The following is a 21,110-nucleotide window of genomic DNA, read 5'->3' on the forward strand; positions in this document are numbered from 1 at the left end:
CTTTTCGGTTATTAGAATGTTAATGCGTCGTTAATAGTTAATTGAAAGTTCCATTTTTACTGCAAATTATTTTTTCATTGTTACATGGATATACAGACACTCGTCGTCGTGTTACTATGTAAGATATTTTAATACATAAATCTATTTTAGTTTTTATACCGTAATATAATCGTGATATCAAACCTTCTATAGCGAATATAATACAGAAGTGAAGTTGAAAGTCAGTTCAGAAAGATTTATATTAATTTCACAATCCACTGGCTGGCAAGTATTATCATCATTATCATTATTGATATTATTGAAATTTCTTTGATTAAATGTCTAGACTACTTTTTCTTTAAAAAATGTTTTAAACATGCCATATGCCACGGAATAATTGTAATCTAGCCATCCACAACCCAAGAGCTCCCTAGTGCGGGGCCTAGCTGTAGATCATTTTATCACAACTATATTTCTGTCATGAATAAAGTTTTATTATTATGATTGAAGTAGCCATGGACACGACTGGACTGTTTCTTTTGTACCATTGGATTCATTTATGTTCTCTTTAACATCCATTAGCGACATTGATTCTAACGTTTTCATATGAAATTTAGATAATATTTAAATTATAAACAAAATATAAAAAGCCTTTAATGCCGATTGGCTTACATGGTATATATAAAGTAATAAAATATTTATTATACTTATTTAGAAATACCTTGTCCTTCGACAAAGGCGTTCACTAGCGGTTCTACATTGGAACCATCTGCATCTGCCTGCTTCTCCTTCGTTTCCTACTTCGTTACAATTCTGTTGTTTTTTCTTTCTTCATTGTGCTTTTTTCTCTCATTATATGACCTGTCTCTACTCTGGTTATCGGTATGTGCTGGTGTGCGTCATTAAATTTAGTTTTTATATCGCTTAATTTTATTATTACCTTTTTACTCGTGTTGTACTTCGTTCCATACTGATATGACAATTTTTTATTCTATTTTCCAGTTGTTCTGGGAAGCCAAGGTCTGACCCCCTCAAACAAACAATTTAGATAATAATAATCTTTAAACATATGTAGCGCTGATATCTCAATCATACGCAGCTGAGCTTGGGATCTTAGCTGTCTATTCTTTTAAAAATAATATTATCCCCTTATGTAGGTATCCCTCTAAGTCGTCAAGAAATCGACTTCAACCCTTTGGAGACCTCAGCACTGGTTTGTGAGCGACTTGTGTCTATCATGAGAACATATTCAGAGGAAGCAAAAAACCGTATTGGCGAAATGAACACAATACGCGCGTGTTATGAAGTTAATGCGTTATTTGAAATGGGTTACGTCGTGTCCGAGCTGCTTGAGCGGTGCGTAATCATTTTTTTAAACAAAGCAGGTCCGAATACGTGAGCAGTGTTAGACTAGTTTTAGCATGCCTCTCAGAACCCTTGAGCCTTTGATTCTTGAGGAATATAGTCATGAGTCAGTCAGGCTTTGATATTCTAAAACAGCATCGTCCACAATTGAGCGTTTTTTAAGTCACTTTGCCGCGCGCCACCTCTGGACCAGCTGCGAACTGAAGTATTTCCGAATTAATTCGATTTAGGGTCCTTTAAGAAAAATGGGTACCAATTCTTAAAACTAGCACTTCACTTCACTAGCCTTCAGGCTATGTGAGTGTCCATGGGCACTTAAAATCAGAAAAGCCTCTATTTAAAAAAAAATGTGTCAGCGCCTACTACCATTGTGATACCTTCATTTGCTTATGGAAGATCACTCCTTCCTGTGAGATTTACTATACTATGTAAAAGAAAACACTTTTTTACTGGATTGAAACTTTTTATTATTATAAACTTATAATTAACTTACATAAATTTATTGGCTTGCTTTAATACAACTTTATCTACTTTAGCTGTGATACTTTTTGACATTCAACACCTTTTGTCTTCAGTCAGCGTGACCACGCACGCTGTAAAGCACGCGAAACGGAGAAATTTAAAATTATGTAAAATGATTATAAGTTTATAATAATACATAGCTTCAATCCGGTAAAAAAGTGTTTTCTTTAAATGTGTAAAAGCTATGTTAACAAAAGACAATACTATATACTATGTTAATCAAAGAATATATTGTAGATATCGAAAAATGGTGGCACAGATAAAAGGTCCATATGAAGAGCACGAGAACTCTCCCGGCGTAGCATTTGCAACGAAACGCTGCGAGTACGTGCAGAAGTTGTTCTTCGAGATATTTCATTTGTGCAATATAGTGCACGAGATTGAGAAAAAGTGGGCGGAATCGTTAAATCGCGAAAAGAGAAGAATAACGGGTGAAGACGATGGGATGGACGGGTTAGTGTTTAAAATAACAGTACATTTACTAAATGTTTTTAATCAAGTTAATTTTCTCTTGAGGAGAAACACAACAAACATCCTTTTTACGTTCAGGCGGTGAATCTCTATAAAATGGCTAGATTGGGAATGTTAGAGAAAAGATTTCCTAGATTATTAATACAATGCATATAACGTTCGTAACTAGAATGTAATTTAGTTGTACAGTATTCAATTAAATGTTACAGAGACGAGAAACGTAGAATAATCGAGGCTGCGATTGCTAGTTCCCGAGCGGCTCGATTAAGGGAGATGAAGAAGAGAAGAAAATGGCGCAAGCAAAAGGATAAGTTTGGTTTAATTGCGAATCTTATAAAGAAGAAAGACAGACGCCCACAGAATAAATGGTGGCCATTGGATTATGGCTGGGAGATAGATTATTATTGGTAATTAAAATTGATTCAATAATTTATTTTATTAAAGTATTCCTACAGCTACTCATTAAACAATATTCAAACAATTACATTATACACAAAAGTCAAAAACCAAATACACATTCAAACATAAACATAAAGCACAGTTTTACCTATTTATACAAAAAATATAACAAAGTACAAATTCATACTAAATTATAAGTTTTAAGATTCATTGATCATTATAATAAATATTTAATATAAAAGAAGAATAACAAAGCCATTATTATTAAAAGATATTAGAGTTTTTTAAGCATTCTTTAGTCACATTAAATATATCTATTTGCTGGTAATTTGTATTATACTCTGAAGGTATACGATACATGGCTGAATTACGTAAATAGTTTTTATTAGACCGAGGAACCTGGAATAGTTGGGTTTGCCTTGTATTGTATGATGAAGGGGTGTGAAATAGTAAAAGTGACAATAATATTTGTTGTTATCCAAATTACGCATGTAAAGATTGTTCTTTCACTTAAAGCATTTCACGTGTTCAGTTCAATAATGCCTTCGGGATGTTAATAGGGCTTCCTCGCTATTGCAGTGCCTCTATACTTTGTGGTTGTGCAGGCGTATACTGTTTTTACTCCATGATGCGAGTTGTCTCTGGTAACAGCGCGCTAACATCATGCTGTAATAGCGGGAAGAATTGCTCTTACTTGGGTCATTGCAATGGACTGCATGTACCCTTTTTAATTTTATGGTTATACTAGCGGATCCAATAGACGTTGTCCTGTACTCACGTCTGACATACAAAAATAAAACATGTGTGTGTACTTATGTACACGTGTTAGAAGTTATATGTCTTTGGGGTAACATGATAAAAACAAATTTAAATATTTTATCTTTCGCCTTAATCTACGTTTGTAGAGAAAACGACACTTATAATAGAAAAAAGGTATTTAATACATTGAAAGTTTTATTATAACGCATTATCTAGTTAATTAAAGAAATTGAATTTTTGACTATGCTAACTTCAGGTTGTCGTTTTTTTGTGGTTTTATGCGCGCGCATCGAAAATTAACTTTCATCATTTTTCCCTAACGCGCCAAAAGAAGTATAAGTAATTAACGTGTTTTAAGTAAAGGTAACGGTAAACATCGTGAGGAATCCGGGATCTTAGGGTAAAATTCGGAGTCGTACTTAATAAATATCAGTTTATCAAATATCTTGGGAATCTGGTTCCGGTGTGGTGGATTTAGGACGAGGTTTCGCATTTCCAACTAACAGACTTAAATCAAATGCTGGTGCATTGTCGTCTAAATTCTGCAGCATGTATACCATTTGATCTATTTCCAATTCTAAACCTCGTACTTCTTCTAATCTGTAACATAATATTTAAAAATGAAACCAAAATCCCTGTTAACAAAGGCGTTTCGCATACAGAATCTTTATATGTAGGTGTAAATAAAATAAATAATAATAAATATCCACCTTTTTACATTGTCGTTTTTGCTTAATAGAATAATGATAGAATTATGTTACGGTAAGATTGGGATTGGGCCGTGGGATTGAAGTGCACAGGCGCTAATTGAAGATTCAAGATGCACCGGTCACCCCAGAGCTAGTGGATCGCAATACAGCGAGGAAATGCCAGGACCAAACAAATTTGGTTTAATTTTCTATTTATCAATGTCAATAATAATATATTTTTTTATTATTATTGACATTGTAGGTTAAGAATATTGTAAATACTCTTAATTAGTGTGTGGAACTCATACTACAGATTTCTGAAGACATCTGTATTTGAACCTTCATAATGTATGACAACCAAGTGACAATTTTTTATTTCTAAAATGACATCAAATATGAATAATATTGCTAGGAAATCTTACCCATGTTTGATGTAATGTTAAGATTTTACTAGCTAGGAACAGTTTTTTTTGGAAAATTCAATTGTAGTTTTTAGTACTTTCCTTTACTTATTAGTTATGTTTAAATCTTCCCTGAACTTTTACAAATATTTCAAAATCATAATTAGCCAAATCGGTCCAGCCATTCTTGAGTTGTAGCGAATCAAGCGAACAGCAATTCATTTTTATATAGAAGATACTTGCACTGAGCTGTTGTTTTCAGAAAACAATTTCGTAATAATAGATGTATGTAGTTTCTATACTTCCTTTTAGTGAATTCTAATAGGACCATAGGGTGCTTCAAGAAAAGAGCGTCCCAGTTCTTTAATGGCCGGCAACGTACTTGCCTTCTGGAAATCTGTGTGTCCATTGGCAGGGCGGTATCACAACATCACATGAGTGAGGTAACATAAAAAAATCTAGTCTGTCACCTGATGATGTTATGCAGCGGTCTTCGCGGGTCCACATTTGGTAGCGTCAGATTCGCTGCACCCGTATATTTATTCTTTGTCATCCGGTATAGTTCCAGCATTGAGCGATATTTTTCACGTATTCGACCTGTTCAAAGTTTATTGTTTAAAGTTATAGGACACTCTTTTTAATTGCCAACCTGCGCACAGCCGATGAGAACTTGGAGAAACTGATCGCAGTTACACAGGTGGCAAACGATCTCGTGGCCGTTTACCAACCAGATGGACGAGTCAAATGAAAGACTTATCATGCTCAAAACTGTACACTGTAGTAAAGAGGCGCTGGACAGAAACCGGCAGAAAAAGATTGTCCACCTCTGTTTCCTTGCTGACGACGACGCTTAGATATGAGCTACTGACTGAAGAGAGAGTAAAAGCCTTCCACGATTAGGGACATCTTGCCTCAAGATGGCATTCTACGTCTGTCAGTAGTAGACATGGTGAATTAGCACTTAGTAATAACAATGTTTACCAAGCAAGGTCCCAACGGCAAAAGCCGTGAATGGATTAGCCTCGTCTTTAAGTCCGTCTAATTGTCTAATCTTCAGTTGCGCTTCCTTTATCAGCTCATATCCCATAGCGCGAATCCTTTTTCTATCATTCCAGTCTGTGAGATCTTTTATTTTATCATACCCAGATACAAAGACGGCTGTGGAACATACCAGCTATTATTAAATATTTAGCGCAAGATGACTTCCATCCGTATTTCCACAATCCCATAGATTTTCAACGGTCGCTTAGTACTATAAAATACTCGTAAAACAAAAAGGTAACAAGCAAGATATTTGAATTTGTCAGTGCGTAGTCCCCAAAAGCAGTATTTGCATGATAACAATCTCTCGTACGGTAAAGGAGAACATCGTAAGGTCAGCGGTCTCAGGTCCAAAAATCGAAAAAGACGGCGAAAACTGGTCACCTTCTTGAAATAAACATTATCCATGAAACACATGTTATAGTGCCACTGGATATTTTAATTAAAAAGGTTCTCGCAGTTTTTAGAATTTCAGCAGTTGTAGGTAATAATTCTATTTTAAACTCTTTATACTTACTCAAAAAAACAATATAAGTTGCCATTACACGCATGATCAAAATCATTTTATTTTGTAATTCACTTTTTTATAACACTATTTGTTTTTAATTGCTAACCAATTATAGAAATATTTTTAAAAACGTGTTTTGGATTTTGGTAGTAAAAAAGATTGTAATTTTATTATAGGCGAAAACAGAATAATAAAATTCACTATAGATTAATTTTCATTACTTTTTTAAAAGAAGTAAACCCGGGAAATGGAAATAATTAATCTGATCAACGGTGGGCAAACGGGCAGGAGGATCACCTGGTGTTAAGGGCCTATCCCAGCACGAATTTCTGTGTCAGTGTCTCGGGGTGGACTGCGGTACGCAATGGAGAGCTGGAGCACTGAGGCGCACTGGCCCGAAATAACAATTCGTTATGCAAAACATTAAATTAAAATAATTTTATCCATTTTGTTTCTGAAACGGATTACTTGACTTGCGACACAATACATCGTGTAAATTTTAAAATCATGTTCTATATTCATTTTTGTCATAAAATGAATTCAAAGTGTCAAAAATTGGCTATGTTTGGATTTGTTTTCTATCGAGCGAAATTATTTAAACTACTCAACTCCACCATATATTTTTTCCATTCGCCATACTTCAAGAAACGATGAAAAAAAGTGGAAAGAAACAATGTACTTTTTTGGAGTTGTGCGACCGTATAGGCCCCTAAGTGAGCCCATGGATACTCAGAGGGCTCGCGAGTGCGTTGCCTGAGCTGTTTATAAGGGTCAGCTGGTTCCACATAGTCGTGGTGCGCAGGAAAATCTGCCTTAAATAACGCACAATTGTAAAACTGTGGACATCGGAACGAGTGGAAATTCGTATTCTGCCTCGACGTCCGAGAATGAAACATTTATAACTCATCAAGAAAACCCAAATTCACATAGTAACAATTTATTAAGCAAATATGATTACAATGAAATTGTATCATTTATCTCAAATCCTGGCAACTTTCGTGTTCTTCCGTTCAATGAGTCGTACCATGTCAATTAAGTTCGTGATTTCAATAGCTTTATTCGCGATCTGCTCGTACGCACTTATATGCTCCATTGGCTTCCACTCTTTGTATAATCTTTTCATTGTTAGTGCAATATCGGATATAATATTGAATTTGTCTGTTATATCGCCTATAATGAAGCCTGAAATGAAATAAAAAGTAATTATTAATGATCGCGCAACATTTTGTAAAAGACCAAAAGGAGCCCTGCTCTAGCCCTGAAAAGGATATCATTGTATCTACTATTAAGATACTAAGATTCGGATCCTTGCAACACGCCAGATGTGTCCACGGTAATTTTGAACAATAGAATAGTCGAGAAATTTAAAACTATCTTTTGTTTACGTTCACTTTTTCAATATAATATCAACCCGCCATATTTGACGCAACACGTCAAATTGTAAATATACCTGTGACATCAAAAATGAAGTGACATTGACATTTAAAATTTATTAAATTATATTGGTATGTAACTGATCTAAATGTACATTTATTTATTTTTTATTAACACTTCGTAACACTACAATATAAAAAAATTGAACATAATTAAATCAAAAGGAGGACCTGGCGGCCTTATCGCTTTCGAGCGATCCCTTCCAGGCAACCACTGTGAGTAAATAAAAATGTATTAAATTAAATAAGATAGGCAAGTAGTGCAAAAATACATGCTATACACAGTTATTAAGACAAAACTAAACAGGAATAATAATAAAAAAACAACTAAACTAAAAATATGATACATTAAAAATAGAAAGTAAAAAGTAAAAACATTTACTGACTTTTCTTAAATTAAGAGCGTATCGTGAACGAGAAGAATTGGATTGCGCTACTCTTTAAACCAAGTTTTGGAAGAACGTAATTACAACTTTCGTACCAGTATCAAAAGAAGTTGAATTTGTATAATGTCGTCTTATAAGTTCAGCCCTTCGTACTTTCAAATCGCTGTCTCGAACCGTCTCATACATTAATCGAAATAGTTTTAATTTCATGGAATCTTCCGCTTCGGTCACCCCCTCTCGAAGGTAGGATACACCAACACGCCTTTCGCGATAGTCCTGCAAACATGAATAATTTGTTTTAATAAAAATGGATGAACAAGATATAAGAATATTTTTAATATGAATCCACAAATAAATTGCCGATGTTGTTCTTAAATTAATAAATCAGTGGAGCTACAACCTTTTTAGTTCTGGGCCTGTTTCTGAATCTGTTTCATGATAATTTGTCAATCTAATAGGCAAGAAAGTGATTAGTCCTATGCCTGACATACGCCGAACTTTTTGGGTCTAAGGCAAGGCAATTTCCTTACGATGTTCCCTTCACCTTTCAAGCAAATGTTAATTTATCTTAATATATATAAATCTCCTGTCACGATGTTTGTCCGCGATGGACTCCTAAACTATTTGATACCGACCTAAAACCGATGATAAATTAAATTGACACACCGTGAGCAGTCTGGTCCAACTTAAGAGATAGGATAGCTTAGATCTTTAAATATAGTCGCAATTTTATTTTATTGCAAATTATTTGTCTGTAATTAATTGACAGTCACAATTATCTGTTAACTCCAAAAGATTCTAACAGATGTCGATACTTTTCGACTGAATTGAGTAAGTAATCAATAGATGGCACTGCTATGGTAAACCTTTAAATTTGTGGTAAACGAAATACCGTGAAATTCAATTATTTCTACTTTTTAATTTTTGGTGTTAGCATAGCCAACGTACTTTTTTTTAGACCAAAACGGTCAAAACTTAGACCGAAGTGTTAATCAAATTCAAATTATAGTGACGATAATACACTTTTGTGTCACGGTATTAAGGCTAATTAAAACCACATAAAGGAGAAACGAAGTTCGCGGGGGCAGCTAGTTTATTATAGAAATACATACATTATCCTTAGCTTATGCGAATATGACAATGTCGAGAATTTTTTTTTTCACTTGTGTCGGAATGTTAAATGCGTACATATAAATAAAGTTAATTGGTGCAGCCAGGGATCGAACCTACGACCGCAGGGATGGAAGTCGCACTCTGACGCCACTAGGCTAACACTAATCTTCAAGATAAATAATTTATAAGTGTTTTTTAATTGTTATTCATCGACAAATAAGCCGCCGCTGTAGTTCTTTATTATATAATTAACATTTATATAATAACAAATAGAGCATTGTTGATTGGTTTCAAAGAGAGACTGTCGTCCTGGGATCTTAGGTTCGATCCTCGGGTGTGTTTTTGTCTATGTGCGCATTAAACATTCTCAGGGTAAATGATAACATAGTGAGGAAACCGGCATGCCTTACACCGATAAGTCGATAGTAACATCACAACAGGTTGAGCATTCCTTTTAGAAATAATCACGATTAGTTTAAAAATAAAATAATAAATACCTTTAGCAATTTTAATTTAGTACCCCAAGATAGATCATTTATTATTTGTTTCTGTGGTCTTGCTATATTGAGGCCACTAGATGGCGCTAAAATATGAAGCATTTTAGTAAGTTTACATAAGTTAAAGTTCAGTATGCGTAAAGGGAGACTATTCGCAAAAGCTAATTCACGAAAGCAATACCCAATACTTTAGACAAGCTTAGATTTGAATTAAAATTGGAGAATGGCGCAGTTTGGGTGTTCGTGTGGGGCCGCCGAAGTCTGGTTATCGTGCGACGTTTTTAAGTAACATACTATTTATTTTGACATACGGCAGTTATATTGACCTTTAGTGTCGGAGTGGAGTGGAGTGTACCTGGGAATCCTGTTTAACACACGCATTGAATATAGAAAAATCGGCAAGTCGTGATATTTTTTGTACTATTTTGTAGGTCATTAAGAAAACTTCAAGGAGATATATATATATTTTATTTAATAGAAATATTTATTTATAATATGCTTTTTACGAGTTCTATTGTTACCAGACAAAAAAGTATAAAATGTTTTTTTATGAAACGCTGTTTTTAAAAGATCTTACAGCGTTTCTGTTTCTCCCCCCCACCAATAATCTATCTCCCACCCATACTCCAAGGGCCACCACCACCTCGTAGATTCCTTCGTCGTCCTCCACTTCAAATTCAGAATCTTATCCATAATTCGTTTATGCTCGTCCCTCTTTAGCTTCTTGATCTTCGTCCGTCGTGTTGGAGGAAAGCGGGAAGATATCTTTGTCATATCATAATCTACGTCAAAGACTGTCTTCTGGCGTCCTGCTTTCGTTTTCTCGACATAATCTTTGACCTCTGACTCTCCATCTTTGATCTTATATTTCCTTTCTATCTCATGTAACATGCCATACAGATGGTCGATCTCCCAATAATTCCTTTCTAGTTCTCCTAAATACATAATGTGTTCCATTAAATACAGCCTGGTCATCATATAGGAGCTGACATTATATCTATCGACCATATGCCGATACTTTTCTTGGATTATATATGTTAAGTATCCAATTTCGAAGGCTGCACAATCGTGTATGTGCTCTTTGATGTATGTTATCAGTCCTATACGCCTTATATCATCCTTTATTATTGTTTCAGTTGTGTTAATTAGAACATCTGCTGATAATAAGTCATCTTTAGTCAGTCTTGTTGGTTCTTGGGAGTCGGTGTGACCTGGAATATGGGCTTACTTGTTATTGGCTGACCACGAAGGTTGCTAGAACAGAAGTTCATGGTGGTGCTTTGACAATTGAATAGCCTTTGCTTCGTGCACAAATATATAATCACTGTTATTGAAAGTAATATAGTAATAAAGTATGCGTGTTAAGTAAACATTATTATTAGCTATATATATGAAAATAAGTTTCTGTTCGTTTGTCTCGCTAAAACCCGAGAATGGCTGGACCGATTTGTCTAATTTTGATCTTGAAATATTTGTAGAAGTTCGGGCAACGTTTATATTTTTAAAAAAACATACGCAAATATTTCGTATAACTGTCAAATATATGATAGATAGAAGATTGATTGTTCAGGTTTTATTGACTATTACTGTACTCTTTCATTTGTTATTTAATCTAAATATCTTAAACCGATTTTGATGATTTTTCTGTGTGGTTTAAGAATTCGAGAATCGGTTAGATTTGTAATAAGTGTTTTAACTAAGACCTGTGTATAGGTCAACGTCAGTCGGGAATAAACGTTTCATGTAATTTTTGTTTGATTTTATTAATTTACGCTCCTAAAATGGAAAAGCCAAATAATAGTCTGGGCGGAACTTTCGTCTCGTTTCGTCTTGGCCACAGATTTATGTACATTTCAGCTGTTATTTGATTTGTGACCAGCATTCTTCAGTATTTTAAAGCCTGGGCCTTGCCGGTTTCCTCACGATATTTTTCTTCTTCGAGTGTTTAATGCGCATATACACAAGTTGCCCTGTTGTGCTTCGAACGCAAACCCAGGTTTAACAGTTGCACGCGCAAGCCTTACGCCTAGCTGCTATATCTCATCCCGTTAACAGTTATAAAATAGCCCTCTATTTTACACACACTTGTCTAAATCACAATATCTGCCACGGCCGATTAGCTAAGATATAAACAATAAAGTATATCAGTTTATAGTATCTGATAGTTGTCTGTCATTTGGATGCCAAACGTGGATGTTAATAAGGCACTATTAAGGAAAATTTGAATTTGAAAATTGAAAATTAAAGGACAAGTGAAAAACGGAGTGATCGGACGCTCAAAGGAGGAAATGTGGAAATGGGAAGGTAACATTGCCCGCCTTTGTGATGCCCATAGTCCAGTTGATAGAAAAAGAGAGGACACCAGAAAGCTGTGAAGATGAAATAAATGAGATAATAATAATCATTGGCGCCAACAACCTTTTAAGGTCCTCAGATTTCTGTATATGTTTCATGATCGTTTGTGAATTGAATAGGCAAGTAGGTGATCAGCCTTCTGTGCCTGACACCTGTTGACTTTTTGGGTCTAAGGCAAGCCGGTTTCCTCAGGATGTTTTCCTTCACCGTTCGAGCTAATGTTAAATGCGCACATAGTAAGAAAATCCATTGGTGCACAGCCGGGGATCGAACCTACGACCTCAGGGATGAGAGTCGCACGCTGAATCCACTAGGCCAACACTGCTCTATATTAAATAAATGAGATAGCGGGAGAAAAAGAATTAAGAATAAAAGTAGCGACGAAAAGAGACAAACGAAGGAATGTGCAGGCGTTCACTCCCGTCGAGGTCGTGTACTTATAATAAATATAAGAACATAAACTTAATGTAATCTTTATTATATGTAGTACTTGAATAAAGGCAGTTTTTATTTATTAAAATATAAAATGTGTACTTTTCTTATTTAATTTTTTTTATAGAACAGAGGGAAACGGGCCAGAGGCTCACCTGATGTTAAGTGATAGTGGACTCTCAGTGCCATATGGCTCGTCATTGAATAGTATTGTTTAAGAGATCTCGTATCATCATCCAATTTAATTCAACCTTAATCATACAGCATTAAGAGCGCTCGACTGTGAATTGACACTTAGTGACTCTTTAGACTCTGAAACGAGACTTAGACAATTTATTAATTTAATAAAATTATGATATGAAATACATAATACACAATATCTGTATTATCTCACTCTACGAACATATAAAGATGTCGATAGTATCGGAGGCAGCAGTCAGTAAGCGCAAAGTCTGTTTACGGGGATAAGTGTAAAAGACTGACTTTGGTACGCAAAGAAACTTGGCCTTCACCCATATCCTCTAGGTACACGAGTTCTTGGAGAACACTTGTTGCATAACACTCCACAAGACTTTAAGTAGATAGTAGGCCAATTTTAAATCTCGTCTCGCAAATTTATTGTACCCCACCAGCCCCAAGGCAAATAATGTTAGGTACGTTAAGATAGATGCTATGTAAAAAACGTATTGGACTTTTTCATACGGGAATCGTCAGCGTTTAATCTCTGAATCTAAATTAATCAACATTTACTTACTGAATAATACTATTAAAATGAAACCAGCGCACTGCATGTTTGTACATTTATTAATGAGAAAATTATCAGTTTAAACAACAATAAAAAATAATTAAAACTGTATATAGTTTCGCCCCGTCTTCAATTGAAGGTTTTCCACAAAGAAATAGGAAGTTTTGACACCTTTCAAGTGTACTTCCTTCCCTGGGGAGTCCGTGAGATAATAATAAACATAGATAACTCGTTAAAACTCTTCCCAACATGAACAGTCATCAGTATGAACAGTTCCAAATGCAACAACCATCAGTCATCGGAATGAAAGTTAACTAATTAACAACTTCATTAGTTAGTGTATTGCATCGTTTTTATTACAGCTTTCATCTCTCTCAGTCTGTTTTAATTACAATGTAAACACAATTTACACGAAGATTTATCTTTAAAAATTCTGGCAATTAAAGCTCGCTGGAGTTTCACTCCTATGTTGTTGACCTACCGAACTGCACAATATAGATCGTCGTCTCTTTTAAAAATACCAAAGAAGTGCCCTTGTCCCCATCCTTCCCTAGACAGTATAATATGGGATCATTGAAGCGGCGGCGGTCGAGCAAGCATCTATACAGGAGGAGTGCCCTCCAATAGGCCACATCTCACTTAACATCGTGTGTGGTAGGATTGTGGCCAAGGTTTGTCCAGTTTTGTATAAAAAGATAAATACAAATCGAAATCAATTTATGTCTGTTTCCTCTTGTATTACGTTTATTTTCTATATTGCTGCGGTCTACGGAAAATTTCTTTACATGTAAGTAATACCTTGTTAATTAACGATGGTGATTTTATATTTCCTTATAATGAGTGAGTATTTTCTGTAAATACGGCTTATAGATTTTTTCAAATCCAAAATCTTACCAAGATACTTTTAGTTGTAGTTACCAGTACCATCTTACTTTTAAGTGGGGAAATGCATTACATATACTACGATGCGACTGTTTGGGGCGAAGGGTTATGTAGGATTTGTGATCTGTGCATACCCACTAAAACCTCACGGCGTCACCAACACTCCTTTGTGTGTGACGACTGAAGGCTCATTCTCAAATTGCCCCACCCTTCGTATAGTGCGCTGAGGTATGTCGGCTCTAGTGCTTGCAGAGTTGTATCAGCATGTCTTTAGATGACGGAGAGCGTTCGTAACTCGTGGTATATTTAATTTAAACGCAATATATAAGCGCAAATTAAATACATAAATTATTTAACACGTTATTCCGAGTGTTATACAAAACTATAGCGACGGCCTTGTTATCTTGTCGATGGATCATACCATACAAAAGATAACAAGGGCGTCGCCAGAAGCGGTAGCACAAAAGAATCGAAACTCATTATTTAATAATTGATTTGTCCAGTTTATTGCTTAATATATCCTATAGTATGTTTATTACTCAAGAACACGTTGCAATTTTCAATTCCTCTATACATCTCGTAGTTTCTCATACTCTGTCCCCACTTCTACTGCTCCCTTCGCTGGACAAACAGTTGGCGACGCCTTTAAATGAAACTCCTTTATCAAGATTATGTAGGACGGCATTTGGGCATGCTCTAGTTGTCGAGCAATATCCTGGATTCAGGAGTGTCTTGGTTAAGCTCGGCCATTTCGTTGCCGAAGTCCAGATTAGTTTTGTCCGGAAACATTAGTTAGCGCGTTTCTGGGTAATGTCGCCGTAAACATGATAACATCAATACATACAATCAAATATAACAATTCAGTTATGTGAGATATTTATCTTAGATATCATTTGAAAATTAAGGAATAAGGAAGTATTCAATTATACATTTGTTAATATCATGTATTACAAAATAAAGCAAAGATTGTTTGATTCTCGAAATTACTTTGAACCTAGCCAGTAAGACCTGCGCCAGTAGACTTTTACTCTCAATAGCGATATGCTTTTTTATTCATTGACCGGGCAAACGGGCAGGAGACTCAGCGGATGTAAAGTGATGACACTCTACATGCACGAGTGCGTTTGAGAATTGGGACGCTCTTTTCTTAAAGGACTCTAAGTCGAATTGGTTCGGTGGTTTAATGGGCAGCTGGTTATATATAGTGGTGGTGCGCGGCAAACACTGCCTAAAGAAACAATCAGTTCTGGAACTACAGGTGACATGTGAAACATGACACGATCACCAAATCCTCACTACCTGAAAAGTGCCCAAACAGAGGGACATATGAAGAGCTGCAAGTACTGGACTCGATCTCCCCTAGCTCTACAAAAGCGAACGACCTGGTCTGACAAGGATACTCGCTGGATCAAATATCATCACAAACTAACAAGTGAAGAGGAATTCAACCGTCATATCGTGTCTGTAAGCGGATAAGGCTCTGCTGTTACTGATCCCCACATAGCCCTCCCGCTTAAGGATATGCATTGCAAAGCATTTCCCCAAGTAAAAAAATGATACTCCAGGCATTTCGTTTTTAAATATTACCTCATAATACATATTTGTTGCGCAATTGTTTTATCGTGTATTTCTGAAGTTTTAATTATGTATCAATATCTTATCCTAGGTTTCAGAACATTTTACCAAAATATTTTTTTTTGCGATAACAATGATAAAAATAACATTTATCATTTATCTCACAATTCATGGAGATAAAAGTAATTCCTCTATTGTTTATGCCCATTGATTTGACGTTTTGATAATTAATAATCTGTCCTTGTGGAAGAATATCCAGCGAGAATCATGACTAATGTGAGATTTAGAAACGAGATTTAGCAAACTACGACTGTCATATGTCAAAATTCAACACATTTTTGACGTATTCAGTTTCAGTTTACGCTTCAGACTAAGACCTGAAATTCGACGACATGTCAGGCACAGAAGAATGATCATATAGAAGGCAAAAATATTAAAAAAAACAGGTGCTATCTGAAGCTACTATCGCAATAAGTGGTGATACCTCTGTATCTTCCAATATTTTTCGTAACGTGGTACGGAACTTCAAAATAGTTGCCTCAATGTCCATCGTGCGGAATAAAATTTCCTTTTTGAGCTGTTAAAAAATCTTTATTAATTCATTATCTAAATGGCGCCTTTAGGTTATTATTTTTTATATGCAAAAGTGGGCATTCAAGCCTTTGGGACGCCAAAAAATGACAGTCAGCCCATGGACACCACGCAATCTTCACATAACAAGTGTTAAATGCGCACTTAGAAAGCCCATTGCTGCACCCCAGGGATGACAGTCGATCGTTGAAGCCAATAGACCAACACTGCTCTGTTAATTCATTATAGAATAGTAAACGTATAGTAACTAACTATTACGCATGCGCCTAAATCGTATAACATACCCAATGATAATGCACTCTTTTGACTAGTTTTGTCACAGAGCAGAAAAGAGACAAATGCACGGTGTTATTTTATAAAACAGGGGGTATGAGGTTCATCTGATGTAATTTGCGTTGCCGGCCTTCGAAGAATTGGTACGCTCTTTTATTAAAGGACCATAATCGAATTGGTTCGGAAATACTTCAGTGAACCAAACCTGCCTTAAAAACGCTCGAGGTGATACGGGTGGAATTCCATATTCTGCATGACGTCCGATGATGAAACTCAGCTGCAGGTATCCGAACAACTCCTCTGAACACGCTCCATGTTAAATGCAGAGTCACGCCACATCTCTAAAGGATCAAGCCGCTCGGAGAGGGATTGGTCGTCGACGATTCAAACCGCTCTTCCTTTTTTTGCTAGTCAAATTCAATTGTACATTAACATATATTAAGCAATCAAAATAGTTTTTAACTTAGAAGCCTCCAGCTGCCCCTAGCAACGCTCTTAGACAGTACTTGAATACTACGTAAAATTAAATTTCTTCAGGTTTGGGTGTTCTAATCCATGGACTAGAGAGGAATAAAGGTGTGAGTCGTATTATATACATTGAAGATGAGAAGTGGACGAGATTACTTATGCACACTCACTTGGTTAATATGACGGCTGAAATAGTTAAAGGTATATATATATTAAAACTTAGTTAAAAGAAAACAATTTTTTTAACCGGATTAAAGCTATTTGAATTATTATAAACTTATAATTATTTTTATAATAATACAAATATCTTTAATCTGGTTAAAAAGTGTTTTCATTCAATGTGTAAAAGCTATGTTAACAAAAGACTATGTGCAGACTTAGTTAAGTTCGTTTTTTATTATTTCATAATAATACCTAGCTACCCCCGCGAACTTCGTTTCTCCTTAATTTGATTTTCAGTACATACCGATATGGAGCATTTTGCAATGCTACCCTAGAGACTATTCGGTTATCGGAGAATGAAAACTTTTTAGGTTTGTCTGTGAATGTTTCTCTATATAAATCTCAGATGTTAAGTCATAAATTTTTGCCCTCCTAGAGGGGAGAAATGAAATAATAAATTAATTATGCTGTATCATAAAGAATTTAAAACAAAAATTTTTGTCTAAAAAATAATAATAAAAATTGAGGCTGGACGGACCGCCCTTAACATTTAGGTGGATGAAAAATAGATGTTGTCCGATTCACAGAACTATCTATATGCATACAAAATTTCACGAAAATCGGCCGAAGAAAATATTTTATCTTTTTATTAAATATTATAACAGGGTGCAATGGCAGGATGCTTGCCTGATGTTAAGGGATACCCATGGATACATTGGCCTTGTGGCTTCAACGTGCGGCTCTTGTTCATGAGGTCGTAGGTTCGATCCCCGGCTGTGAACCAATGGACTTTCATTCTATATGCGCATTTAACATTCTCTCGAACGGTGAAGAAAGATATCGTGTATTGCCTATTAGATTGACAAACGATCATGAAAAATATACAAAAATCTGAGGCCCAGGCCTACAAAGGTTTTAGCCCTACCGGTTATGATTTTTTTTTAATTTATGTAATAAAAAAATATTGAAAGCAACATATGTATGATGGTTAACTTAGGGGTATAATAGTTAACGATTCATAGACCTACCATATATAGACAGAACTGTGCCATTACGGAGTAGTTGTTACAAACACGAGAATTTTATATAATTTATTTTTGGCTGAATTCGCTTTACAAATACAAAATTGTAATTAAAACCCTTCCATATATAGCTATTTATTTATCAGCTAACACATATCCATAGTATAAAAAACAGACAATACACAAAACCAAAGCAGATTACATTGATAAACAAAACTGAAAATAAATCTTAAATAATCGTCAATTAATAATTATTATTTATAATAAAAAAATAAAATTTCACTGCTAAACAAAGTCAAAGGTTTCCCGCCTCTTCAAACAACATCTTCATAATAAGTGTCACATTTCGGTATAACCCGAAACATAGGCGAATTAAGCAGGTTATTAGAAACAGACTTTTTTACAGACACAAAATATAAACTGAACCAGGCGCGGAATATACAAGACGAGCACAGACATAGCATTGGATATGACCTCGGTACTATCGCCGCTGGGATCCTGGAACGATTCCTGCTTATGCTGAAGATGTATAGGAAATACTCTTCCATACCTGATTTGAGAGATAAGAAGTATTCTATAGAGGAGATGATGAATATACTGACCGTTATTCGTGAGCTATATACTTTTCTTTTACGAAATAACATTCTCACAATATGTTACATTAGATAACCGCTGTGGTTTGTATTATTGTAACTAGCAGTCTTGTTTAGGAGTTTAATTTATTAACTCATCATTTATTAGCCGCAGTAGCAAATATCTCAACGTTCTCCTCGACATATACGTCGTTTGCTTTCGATATACAGCAGGTCTGTACGTCATGCTCAACTCATTTTTTTTTAATGTCATCTCGGCAAAAGTACTCGACTAGAAGATATTTATTTACTTTATGTGTTATGTGCAGTATTTTGCAGTGTTTAACTTGTAGTAGTACAAGTTTTTAGTAGTCAACTACAACAAGTGTACTACTTGTGTGCCTTTCTTATAGATAGAGAAAGTCACCATGATTTCGAGACTGATATATACATCGCTGGTAATTACTTGTTGGTATAACAGTAAATGCGCGACGCATTCACCAAATCCTCGCCACCTAAAGGGGATGCAGGTTTCCATGCGTTCAAAAGAAGGGATGGATCACCATACCTTCTGGATGACAAGAGAAACCGCAAATCGTCATTTTGTCCGGTTCACATTCTCCTCCAAGTTTTGGTTTTTAAGTGACCTTAGAGTATAGATTGTTCATTTTCTTTGTATAAAAATAAATCAGTAAAATGTGGCAGTAATTTTAGTTATTCCTTAATCTGGACTAGAATTTTAAATTTTAAGATTATGTCTCAATAGAACTATTAGCCTAAGAAAATAAAAATAAGTACAAGTGAGAAATAAAAACGAAAGATCTAATGTATCATAAAAGTAACTTCTATTCAGGAACTTAAACATTTGCATCGCAAGCGGATCATTTTCCGAACTCCTAAACTTCTGGTGTCAAATAAGAATTCCGAATTTAAGAAACAGACAGAATCCTTGAATGAATGTGTTTAAACCAATTCTTATGTATCAATGATTTCCATGTATATAAAAAGTGTATTAATTTTCAGAGGGTGCATATCACGAAATACTTCTAGAAAAGTCCATGTTCTTCGAAACTCTGAAAGCGTATGAGGCACTGGATCCCAACCACGTCGAAAAAGGCAGGAAGGAACGTCTGAAGAGTAAGAAGCCCTCATGGTTCAGCGGAAATAAGTACGATTTTAGGCGAGCTGGTCTGTGGAAACCTGGTGTGGATCAATTTGACATTTAATATAATATTTATAATTAAAAGTTTTCTTTGTGAACTTTATAGTGTGAGGTTTAGTATATTTTACATGGTAACAAACGGTTAAAAAAATAATCAATGTTTTGGCTTCCCACTAATATTATAAACGCGAAACTTTGGAAGGATATATGTGTGATTTGCGAGCTGCGCCGCGCCACAAATACCATAGACTTGAATATAATCTAAATAAGTCTAGCACAGTTTTACAAAAAACTCCTAGAGACGATATAACTTTCAGGCGTAAACCGTTATCTAAAAGTTAATTGAAATTAATACATTTAAAAAATGCACATTATTGTAGAAACTATATATTTTTCAGAATGTCTTAGTAAAATTTTCTGTGGTCTTAAATTGTTACTTAGTAATTCAAATTTAGTTTCTAATTTCAAATGTTATTTAAAATTCTTGGCGTCGGGACTGTCATGCTCTTGCTTACGGGCTTCAGCCAAGTGGACAGCCAGGACCAGGGCAGTACTACTGTCTCACATAAAACTGGCGTAAAGTGAATAGGTTAACCTAATTATACTCGCGTTTCGTGCGGTGACTGAGATTCAAGACGCCCATCTACGAAACCGGTCTTGCTCTTCCTTACTGAGACTCAGATATCCACCCGGGCTGATAGTTTCTACCTTTCCTACCCCGGGTACAAGTTTGTCAAGGCCAGTATAGGTATGGAGGTAAGATAAAGTACGACTATAAAGCAAGGGAAAACGTTCAATCCAGGATCTCCGAGTAATACTTTTAGTTTTCAGAAATGGTAAACACCACTGCGAGAACCATTTATTAAATAGCATATTTCCACCATGACGAGAGTTTATCATTGTCAGATTTAAGATAACATTTCGCCACTTAAATGCGGATGGTGGCTCAGTAGATGTACGGACGGAGTCGCCCCGAGAGTATAGCCAGACGTAGGCACTTTCTTCCGCTGTTACGTTGCAATTAACATTTTATTATTTCGCTTATATTCTATTGTTGTGCGCGAGTAGTTAATATAGAGTAAAACTAAAATTCAGTACAGTAGGAGAAATTACAGAGCAAAGTAGGAGTTCTATAAAGGAATTGAAAGTTAAACATTTAATATACATATAAAAAGTAATGTTTAGTTAAAAAAAGAAATTGCACTAGAGCCATCCCAAGAATGTAGTACGTAGTAGTGTGTCGTGAGCAGGTAGTTCTCTCTTCTTTTTGACATATTAACGGTACTTGACGTAATAGGACACGTTGAC

The 21,110-nt window shown here is 35.4% G+C and overlaps 4 protein-coding genes across 4 annotated transcripts; 2 read left to right on the top strand and 2 right to left on the bottom strand.

Moving 5' to 3' along the window:
* Nucleotides 1-14: 14 nt before the first annotated feature.
* On the top strand, nt 15-2,766 carry LOC123715328. Its single transcript, XM_045670293.1, has 4 exons — nt 15-118; nt 1,137-1,335; nt 2,104-2,319; nt 2,547-2,766. Exons 1-4 carry the CDS (start codon nt 85-87, stop codon nt 2,746-2,748), a joined length of 651 nt encoding a protein of 216 aa, XP_045526249.1. The 5' UTR covers nt 15-84; the 3' UTR covers nt 2,749-2,766.
* A 916-nt stretch (nt 2,767-3,682) lies between these two features.
* Nucleotides 3,683-6,191, bottom strand: LOC123715395. Its single transcript, XM_045670386.1, has 4 exons — nt 6,144-6,191; nt 5,567-5,743; nt 5,056-5,182; nt 3,683-4,095 (listed from the first exon to the last, which is right to left on the bottom strand). Exons 1-4 carry the CDS (start codon nt 6,187-6,189, stop codon nt 3,933-3,935), a joined length of 513 nt encoding a protein of 170 aa, XP_045526342.1. The 5' UTR covers nt 6,190-6,191; the 3' UTR covers nt 3,683-3,932.
* An 864-nt stretch (nt 6,192-7,055) lies between these two features.
* On the bottom strand, nt 7,056-13,200 carry LOC123715314. The gene is made up of 4 exons (XM_045670275.1): nt 13,105-13,200; nt 9,564-9,649; nt 8,049-8,229; nt 7,056-7,316 (listed from the first exon to the last, which is right to left on the bottom strand). Exons 1-4 carry the CDS (start codon nt 13,139-13,141, stop codon nt 7,114-7,116), a joined length of 507 nt encoding a protein of 168 aa, XP_045526231.1. The 5' UTR covers nt 13,142-13,200; the 3' UTR covers nt 7,056-7,113.
* Nucleotides 13,201-13,875: 675 nt separating this feature from the next.
* LOC123715453 lies at nt 13,876-19,946 on the top strand. Its single transcript, XM_045670461.1, has 4 exons — nt 13,876-13,935; nt 16,954-17,085; nt 18,475-18,678; nt 19,664-19,946. The coding sequence occupies exons 1-4, from the start codon at nt 13,908-13,910 to the stop codon at nt 19,864-19,866; spliced, it is 567 nt and encodes a 188-aa protein (XP_045526417.1). The 5' UTR covers nt 13,876-13,907; the 3' UTR covers nt 19,867-19,946.
* Nucleotides 19,947-21,110: the final 1,164 nt, after the last annotated feature.

This window comes from Pieris brassicae, chromosome 10, assembly GCF_905147105.1.
Source record: "Pieris brassicae chromosome 10, ilPieBrab1.1, whole genome shotgun sequence".
NCBI classification, from domain to species: Eukaryota; Metazoa; Arthropoda; class Insecta; order Lepidoptera; family Pieridae; genus Pieris; species Pieris brassicae.